This window comes from Charadrius vociferus, unplaced genomic scaffold (genome assembly GCF_000708025.1).
Source record: "Charadrius vociferus isolate BGI_N301 unplaced genomic scaffold, ASM70802v2 scaffold758, whole genome shotgun sequence".
In the NCBI taxonomy this organism is placed as follows: Eukaryota; Metazoa; Chordata; class Aves; order Charadriiformes; family Charadriidae; genus Charadrius; species Charadrius vociferus.
Window position 1 is genome coordinate 914,039 of NW_009649934.1, and position 9,815 is coordinate 923,853.

The window sequence follows — 9,815 nt, forward strand, 5'->3', positions numbered from 1 at the left end:
CCCTTATCATAGACACTATTATTAGAACAAAAGGGGGGCACCTTGGCTCAGACTTGGGGACTGCTGGGAGCGAGGGGAAGCCGCCGTGTGCCTTCTTTCATGGTAGGCATGCCATAATGGTATCTTGTTCACCTTGGCTCCTCTGTGAACTTCCTCAGCTCAGAGATAGGCATAGTTGCTCCCCACAGCAAAAAGAGCGGAGGGGAAGGTTACAGTGCTGATGACTTGTTTTGTTTGTACAGGAACCAACACTCTTCCCAAAAGAATGTGTCTACACCCATGATCCACAAGGCCTGAACATCCTGAAGAAGGGGTGCGCCAGGTACTGCAATCAAACTGTGATGGTGAGTGTGATGGAAGACCACATTCCCTCTGAAAGGAGCTCAGTGTTGCTCTTCCTCGACTCCTTGAGCTGAGAGAGGGCTGGATAAGAGCAAAAAAAAAGCTGTCCCATGCAAAGGGCTGTCCCCAGGACCAACACATGAACTGGCTACCCGCTTTCTCTTTGGCAGAGACAGAACACAGGGTACCAGCCTGCTGCAAAAGCAGCTCGGTTAAACCTGAATACAATAAATAAATAAAATAATGCACACTAGTTGTGACCAGCCAAGCTGGAGGAAGCCACGAGACAAATGGTGCAGTGATAGCTGTGGCACGTTTTCTCTGAGGGTTGCCCTGGTTTTAGCATTTCTCCCAACGGAAGCAGAGCACAGGGAAAGTGCTGTAAGCTGTGAAGTGACTGCATCCTGTTTATGAAACATTGTCAGATGGTTCATGAAAGTCGCTCTTAGCGAGCTTATGCACCTCATGTTTGTCTGCAGCTCCTGAGTTCTCACAGTGCCAACTATATGGAATGATTTGTGACTGTCTCATTAAATACTGCTGATTGTTTGTCTTGTTATTGTTCTTCCATTGGTCATTCATCACAAGGCCTGCGATCCAAAGGAACATAGTCCTCAGCAAGGATAAAGTAGGAGTGGGTGGGCCAGCACTATTAAAGAAACAAAAGCTCATAGAAAACATGGACCCTATTTGTTGAAGTCAGAGAAAGAGCAGAAAATAGTAATTTATTCTGAGAAGAATAAGCTATGAGCAGAAAGAGGGCTATTGTTGAAAAAAAAAAAATTTAAGTGCAGAACCTCTTAGAAACACAGATGCCAGATGGGACAGTCCGTTTCAGTCCATGGCAGAGAGGAGGACCAGGATTTCAGAATTACGAGGGCAGGATGACTCCAGGCAATTCTTGATGTCACGTCATACCTTACGGATTTTGCTTTTGTTTCAGAAACCTGGATGCTGCAAAGGATTCTTTGGTCCAGACTGCATGCCGTGCCCCGGGGGATTTTCCAGTCCATGCTATGGCCGGGGAAATGTACGTATGAAAGATCCTGCTGTGTTGCAATGAGCAGTTGAGACTGTGGTTAGAGAGTGGAACTGTAGATAAGTACAATTCAGAATTTGTGCTCCAGGGCTAAGCCCACAGTGGTGGCAGCAGAAGATCCAGGGAGAATGACATGTATTCAGCAGGTTTTCTATCTTGAGCACTAATATGAATCATGTCCTGGGGGGCAACTCTGGCTATGTGGGATTTTGTATTACTACCCCACTCTTCAAAGTCCTGTTTTTTTTACTGCAAGTATCAAAGTGCCTTTGACAGATATCAACGCTTTGGCTTTGCCTTGGTTCCCTGAGTTTCAATCACTTTGGTTTTCTTTTTGTTTTCCTTCCAGTGCAGCGATGGCATACAAGGGAATGGCAACTGTCACTGCTTTGAAGGTTTCAAAGGAATAGCCTGCCACATATGTTCAAACCCAAACAAGCATGGCGAGAACTGTGACGAAGGTTGGTAATTCGGATAGAGGGACCAGAGGAAAATGCTGGGCAAGAGTATGGTGTGTGTTCCTGTATCCTGGATTCCCTTCTGGCAAGACCAGCGTCACGAAAGAAGTGATGGAATTGTCATCATGGGTGTCCCTTCAAACAACAGTGGAGAAAACATGGCTGATGTTATATTGGTGATGGGGGTCTTGGAAACATCAGCCAAATTTAGGTGTGGGACTTTGATTCAGATCTCTCCTGCTAGGAAAGAAAAGGCAGTTGACAAGGACATTGAGCCTGATAGCCTAAATTAGAGCCTGTCCTTACAGCCTATAAAAAACACGGACCCAGGCAATCACAAGATCTATTCCCTGGCCAGGTTTTGAGTTATGATGGATGTCTCTCAGCAGACATCCCTCTGTCAAGAACAAATGGGATGATCATTTGGTGTTACAAGAGGTTGTGAAGGAAAGTTGGGGATCTACAAAATGCTGTCACTGTGGTGGATTCCGGAGTTTTTATAACTACTGATCTTGCTCCATGTCCTTGGCAGATTGTGGCTGTGTGCATGGTGTCTGTGACAACAGGCCTGGCAGCGGTGGTGTGTGTCAGTCCTGGTCCTGTAAGGAAGGCTATAGCGGGAAGTTCTGTGACAAGACATCCAAGAACTGTGGCCCAGGGGGGGTCTCCCAGTACTGCCACCAGAACGCTGTCTGCAGCCTCAATGACACAGCAAGGTCAGTCTTTCTGGCATACATATTCATGTGGGCACAGTGTCATTGTACAGGCACACAGCGGCTGTGAGGGTGCCAGCCCTGTAATATATGTCTGCATACTTGGTGCACAGGATTGTTTGAGTGATGCAGCCTACCTGCTAGAAATCAAAGTCAGGTTCGTGCTTGCTTGAGAGGCTCAAAAAGCTTTTTTGCTCTCTGCTGGCTTTCAGAAAGAGCTGCTCTATCTGTGTGCCTTTTGTGCTTATACTTTTAAGGTGCATCTGCATGGATGGATACGAAGGTGACGGGTTTTCCTGCCAGCCCATCGACCTGTGCAGTCAGCCTGAACGAGGAGGCTGTTCAGAGAATGTAAGTGGGGTCAGACTGTCGAAGAGTGGAGAAGCAGCTTCTGTAAGTCAGAGCAGGGATCCAGGACTCCTGGGACTGTTACACATTTTGGGCACTAACTTTCCCCGTCTGTAAGATGGAGTGGAATAACAGGTACCTTGACACAGTCATCATAAGGAAGTCAGTTGTTCGGGTTGATTCCAAAATGCAACACACCAAAGAGAATTTGGCTGGTTTCTCTGTTGCTGTGAGCTCCAACTCATATTTCTAGTAACCATCAACACTCCATTATTAATTATCCTTAATAAACAACTGTGGTGCTTTATTATGGAAATGACTGCCAAATGGTCAGACCTCATCATAATTTAGACCCCTCAGTGAGAGGAACACATTGGGCCATGTGGAAGGAAATAGGATGGCACTGGGTACAAAGTAGGTCTTTTGAGAGAAATCTGCCCTCCGTCATTGATTCCATCCCACGTGTCCAGACAGGAAGTTGTGCTCCTCCTCTTCAGGGAATATTTCTTCTGTAATTGGAAAAGCTTTACAGAATAGTAGAGAACACCCTGGGAGTTCTGAGCCACCCTAGACACAAGTGTCTGCCTCTGAAAATACTAAATGTTTCCAAAATCGTTTTATTATGAAGTTGTCTAGGACTTTCCTGGAGAAGATGCTTCCACCCCCCACCCCCAGTGCTGGAATCAGAGTTGGTCATTCAGAAACTCTCCACGGTCTGACGGAGGAGATTTGTTGCTGCATTTGCACTGCACTCCCTTCTTCTGCTGAGTGTAATTCTCTTTCTTTCCCTTCTCCTGAAGGCTCTGTGCACCAGTACAGGCCCGGGCACCGCCACCTGCCAGTGCAACACGGGCTGGACCGGGGACGGGAAGGCCTGCGTGGCTATAGACAACTGCATGCTGGAGAGCAGAGGGAACTGTCACATCAATGCCGACTGCGTTTATATCGGCCCTGGCCAGGTATGATCAACGCTAAGCAGTCTGATGGTGGACTTAACATTTCCTAAGCTGCTCTGAGATGGCATGGGATTGCCAGAGGTAGAAATTGGGCTGGTCATCAGCAAAGCCTGCTTCTCTGCTGCCAGAAACACCGGCTGCAGCTAAAACCACAGTGTGCTTGCATGAGGTGAGGTGCGCTGACGTGTTTGAGGCTGCTGCTCTACTCTGAAACTTCTATGCAGCAAAGGGAAGAGACTACACTTCATAATACAGCTCGGTTGCTGTGTCCCCCTTGTTCCCAAGTCATAGCATTTTCTCTGGGTAATGCTAAAATATACAAAAAAGCGTGTGCAGCTGTTCAGATAGTCCGTGGAGGGAGCTGGGCCAGCAGTTGGGCATCTTGAGATAGAAGGAAGGCACACAGGAGAGGTGGCGTCTCAGGGTGCTGCTTCTCAAGGTGCTTCTCCCCACTGAGCCAGGGGAGCGTTGGACAATGTGCTGAGAAAAAGTGCCAAATCTTTAGCAGATTTTAGTGAGGGGAGATGTGCAAGTGCTCTCCTAGCTATCTTGAAAGCAGAAGCTTTGAAATTAACCCCTCTTCTGTTTCTCCCATTCACTAAGTCAGTGACATTCCCAGAAAAGCTGGAAATAAAGATGGAAACCATCATCTTCAAGTGACCCTCCCACAGCCAAACAGTGCAAGGGATCAGTGTGCTTGAGTAAGGCAGGCAACGTGTGTTCTGCGATAGAGAATGATGCCCTGCTAAGGAAATATTTCCACATTTCCAGGTCTTGAGGGACCAGGAAGAAAACTTGGGAAAATAAATGAAGAATAAGTTTTGCTGCATTAGGCCTTTTTTGGGTAGCAAATGAGGACACTCTGATAGGTCTAGACAACTGAAATGTCTCTTTCTGGCAGAGCAAGTGTGTCTGCAAGCGGGGTTATGCTGGTGATGGCTACAACTGTGATGCAATCAACCCATGCCTCATGGACAACGGTGGCTGCCATGACTTGGTGAGTAGCTAAAGTGCTGTCCCAAGGCTGGCATGGCAGTGGAGGTTCCTCTGCTCCCCGACAGAGGTTTTGCAGCCATGGCATTAAGATAATCGCAAGGATTTACATTGCATCATCTTATTGGAATGCCACTGAGGCGTTATAAAGCTTTGGTCTCTGATTTACCCAGGTGGATACTCTGATTTTTGTGAGTTCACACAACCAAATCCATCATCTAGGCTTTGCTGCATGAGGTATAACTCCAGTGCCACCATAAAGGCAACAGGAGGAAGGTGCTTTTGTGTGCTCCTCTAGCCCAGGCCATGGGAGGCCAGAATTCAATTCCTAGATAGGTGTAGCACTGCATAACCCGTGTTTGTTCTCTAATTTCTCCTTTCCTTGCATTTGCAGGCTATTTGTGTACCCCTTGGAGGAGGAGAGAGATCCTGCGCTTGCCCTCAAGGCTATATGGGTGATGGCATGACATGCTATGGGGACATTCTAAAAGTGAGTAAAAGTAAATGTCTGTGGTCTTCTTGAGACTGCAGAGAAATGGCTCTGCTCTTACTTTCCTTTTCTCTGTTACCTGAGTTGACCCCTTCTCCCAGCAGTAGCCTGACAGCACAGTACGTGTGGCTGATTGCCCAAGGCCACAGACATATAACCAGTGGCAATCATGTCTAAGCTGCTTCACCTCTGTTTGTCCTCTGCAATAAGTCATCTTTTCGTTGTTTGGAAAGTTTTTCAGGTCAGAGCTGCTAGGCCCATTTTCTGTCATTAGAAATATCAGGTGCCATTGTGGATTCAATCTCTGTCCCTGGTAAACATGAGCAATTGCAGATGAGTTGAAAAGAGTTTGTTTATTTGGGAATATATTTTTTTTAATGTCTGGAGTGTGGTTTTAGGAGTGCCCATCCCTCCCTATGATACACAGTGCCTGTAATGATTGTAAGGTGAGAGAGGAACAGTGAATTTGATACTGCAAAGGGCTCCTTTTCCAACCCCTGGGCCTCCCAGCCCCGCAACCCCAGTGTTTAGCAGGAGTAACCCTCCTGTTGTTTCTGTTTGGAAGGAGCTGGCCGGGAATGCACACTTTGCAGGCTTCTACGACTGGCTTCAGGTAAGAACAGCCATGGGATGCCCACACAGGTAAGTTCGGTAGAAGTGAAGTCTCTGTGAACGCTGCTGTTAGAGAAAGAGCAACTCCGTTTATCTTTTCCATTAGAGAAAAACAGAACAACGGTGAAGGAGAAATCGTTACAGAGCAGGCATGTAGAAAAGCTCTGGAGTCTCTGATAGGGTGAGGGTTGTGACTGTGTTTTGGGGGCCTTGTTTATTAGACCAGAGGAAGCTGGGGCTGTGTTACACTTAATTTTCATGGTGTATCATCTGTAACTCCTGGCTGTCATAAAATAGCACAGAAGGGAAAGAAAAAGGAGTAGCATTATAACAGGTGTTTTTCAGAAGAGCGTGCTTTGAGATACTTTGAGACTGTATGTCTGTTCTTTCTCTTGTTGCTGCTTCCCTGTCTCTGGTGTGACAATAATGGAGAGGCAGACTGTAGCAAGTCTGTGGAAGCATGCTACAATGTACAGCATCTAATTGAGCTTTAGCTTTCCTGTCCTGCTGCATACATTGCTTTTGCCAGGAATAATTGTGGTACCTCCCCAAAACTGGCGTTGAGGGTTCAGAAAGGATTTATGGATATGATCGAATGGGTTTGAAGATTAATTGAACTGTGTAAGTAGGGCTTAAAGCAGCACTTTTTCCCTCAGCAAACGGGTGTCACCTGTTTTGGTTAAACCATCTGTGGCATTCTTTGATTGTCAATAGCACTTACCTGTGATGCGCAGCAGAACCTGCTGTGCTGCTGGAGTGTATGTGGGATCACTGTAAATTATATTTTGCAGTATAGATGTGGCACTGGCATGTCTTATTTGTTCATTTTTGTGCTTTGGACAACAGAAATCTCTCTTCAGCATCCCAGCAGGAACCAATGTCACTGTCCTGGTGCCATCGGAGGCCGCTATCAAAAACTTGAGCAAGACTGAGAAAGATTTCTGGTTGACTCCCTACATGCTGCCATTTTTAGTCAGGTACAAGGAGACTCCTGCCTTTGCTTTATATTGCCAAACAACAGTAACAAAGCCATGAGCTGGATTTCTGCTTATACAAGATCTGTAATGAGTTATCTTGAGATAAATATACAAGCAAGATTAAATATTTAGCAGGCAAAAAAGTTAGTAGGCATTTAAAACATAACAGACCACAGGCTATGGGAAGTGGGTTTCTTCTTCATGTATCTGCAGGGAGAGATTTTCCCTGTCATGTAGATGCAGATGGCATCAGGACCATTCCATCATTCAATTCAATTCCCTCCATCGTTCTCTCCACACGCTTAACAACTTCATGTGAGAGACACAAATGTTGGGTGGTATAGTCTTATCTCCCTGTTATTACGAACAGTGCTCTAATATTTTATTTACCCGCCTTCGTTCCCTTCAGGGCCCACTTTCTTGAAGGCGTCTTCACTGGTGAAAAGCTCAAAGAGTACGACAGGCCAGAATTACCCACCCTCAACCCACAAACCAGATGGCAGATAAACACCAGGAGCGGCGTAAGGGTTTCTTTCATAACTCACATCTACCAGGATCAAATTCAGCTGCTCAAGAGCTGCTGTATCCCATGGGGGGCCTGGATGGGACACTGATGCTCTCAAACTCAGACATCTTTCAAAAATTGTACCCAGATCAATAATGTGCAGCCTTGAACAAACAATATATTTGTTTTGAACTTCCTTGGCAATTTCTAATCCTTTTGCTTCTCCCTCTGATACTTTTGCAGGTATTAACCATCCAGAACGCAAGTATAGTCGTCAGTGACATCCCTGCCAGCAACGGCATTATTCACGTCCTCAGTAAGGTACGTCGGTACATGCGATACTGGGAAGTGCTGCAGTTGTAACAGCAGGTTTGCGTTGCAGCATCTATGATGGGGCCAAGTAGGAATACATGTCTGGACGGTTAGGAAGGGATATAGTGGCTAAAATATATCTGGTTATCACAAGGTCCTGACAGATGTTTCCTGTGCAGCAGTGTCTAATGTTTAAAATATTTGTGTCCAGGACAAGCAGGAGGGGAGTTCCTCTTCTCTTGGCTGACAGAAGAAGAGTTAAGGCTATTGCAGAACTGTGTAAAATGAGGCCATTTCTAATTGCCTTTCTTGCAAGCAGGGCAGGAGCCTAGTGTGATTTCCCCCAGAGCCCCTTGCCCAACCTTGCTTATGAACTCACTTTTTCTGCAGGTTTTGTTGCCGCCTTCAGGAGATATTCCACCAAGTCCTCCAGGTCTGCAAAAACAGCTCGAGACAGTTGCCTCATTCAGCACATTCAAGGAGTTGCTACAGGTGAGCACTGTTGTGGTTGTCAGAACTGTCTTTTGAGCAAATGCCCACCTTATCCTGTATTGGTGGACCAAAATTTGGACTGCCTGGTGAGAAAAAGGACATCACCTGTTTCCTACCGTTCAGGAAGGATCTTCTAGGAAAGCTCTTTTGAGCAGCCAAAAACTTATATATTTACAGTTAGATCTTTGGATCATGGGCATGTTATTACAGTGGAAGACGGCCTGTGTACCGCAGGTGCTGTCATGCTTGTACAGGGCAGAGAAACCTAGAGGAGAAGGAAGGCTAGTTCATAATCTGTGCTTAGCTGCACTTAGGTCAGCTCAGGAGGAGGAACAAGCAGTTAGACATGTGTGACTGAGTAGAACTTGTATATCCCATTTCCAAGCATTTCCTCTAGTGCTCTTACCTTTGTAATTGATTTTGTGTGTGGTTTGTTCTTTAGTGAGTACAAGTAAAATCGCTAATGTTACTGTTTGGACATTTTTTAGCAATACCAGCTCATGGGAAAAATCGAGTCCTCTGAAAAATATACAATTTTTGTTCCTGGAAATAATTCCATTGAGGAGTACTGCCATGCTGCCAATGTGACACAGTTGGTAAGCTCACTGCTTACAGTTTGAATATGTATGTACGTGCAGGGACTTGTACACTGTCAGAACTTGAGTTCAGTGGGTTTGAGCATGGAGAGGAGAAGCATATCTGATGCTAAAGCTAGGAGAAATGTGGCAGAGATAAACGAGAGGGTTTCCTGGGGTGTTGCAATGGGATCTGAAAAGAATATTTGGACTCCAAATGCAAATTTCTGAGTAGATTTGAATGTGGATAGATGGCACGACATGTTCTCCTTTCTGACTGGCTGTGGCATATCTCTGGCAATTTTGAACCTTTTAAAAGGTTCCAAAAGACATTTATGACTTCATCCAGTAGCAGAGTCATCAGGTGTGATCAGTCATCTGTGATAGGAAGTTACTAGGCTCTGTGTGCTTAATTAGCTATTACATATTGCTTAGGAACTCTTCTCATGCCATACCTCTGACTGAATTATAGTCTAGGAAGTCAAAAGAGTCCTAACATTTGGGCTTTTTGTGGATTTAGGACAACGAGACAGTGCAGTACCACGTTGTACTGGGAGAGAAGCTCTTGCCCATGGACTTGAGAAGTGGAATCCATAAGAACAGCATGTTAGGGCTCTCCTACTGGCTAATGTTTTATCAAAACAGCACCCAGGTAAGGTGGGAAGACTGTTCTGCCATTTGAGGATCTGGCTAGACCTATCGCTTTCTAAAGCTGGTGGCTGGATACACCCTTACAGTTTGCCTACAGCTGTTTGTCTGACAGGTAATCTGTGCAAAAGGAGTTGAAGGTTATTGTCTCAGCCATTTCCTTCTCCTTTGCAGAAGTTTGTCAATAATATTCCTTTGGATGGAAAATTTCTTGAGACGAAGAATGGCATGTTGATCGGGGTTTCACAAGTCCTCCAGATACAGAAGAACCGTTGCACTGCCAATACCACCACCATACAAAAGGTAACAATGATTACCGAGGAGCTGACCACCATTTCACAGGGCTTCTCCACCT

At 45.7% G+C, this 9,815-nt stretch overlaps 1 protein-coding gene across 1 annotated transcript in view; it reads left to right on the forward strand.

Moving 5' to 3' along the window:
• STAB1 (stabilin 1) overlaps positions 1–9,815 on the forward strand; it is a 57,048-nt gene that overhangs the window by 25,117 nt on the left and 22,116 nt on the right. Inside the window, exons 20-35 of the mRNA XM_009891283.1 lie at positions 243–344; positions 1,286–1,372; positions 1,731–1,842; positions 2,372–2,555; positions 2,810–2,903; positions 3,701–3,859; positions 4,758–4,853; positions 5,244–5,339; positions 5,905–5,952; positions 6,798–6,928; positions 7,338–7,449; positions 7,677–7,754; positions 8,136–8,237; positions 8,726–8,833; positions 9,333–9,464; positions 9,635–9,763. Of these exons, the coding sequence (XP_009889585.1) occupies positions 243–344; positions 1,286–1,372; positions 1,731–1,842; positions 2,372–2,555; positions 2,810–2,903; positions 3,701–3,859; positions 4,758–4,853; positions 5,244–5,339; positions 5,905–5,952; positions 6,798–6,928; positions 7,338–7,449; positions 7,677–7,754; positions 8,136–8,237; positions 8,726–8,833; positions 9,333–9,464; positions 9,635–9,763 (1,770 nt within the window). The remainder of the gene's footprint in view (positions 1–242; positions 345–1,285; positions 1,373–1,730; positions 1,843–2,371; positions 2,556–2,809; positions 2,904–3,700; positions 3,860–4,757; positions 4,854–5,243; positions 5,340–5,904; positions 5,953–6,797; positions 6,929–7,337; positions 7,450–7,676; positions 7,755–8,135; positions 8,238–8,725; positions 8,834–9,332; positions 9,465–9,634; positions 9,764–9,815) is intronic.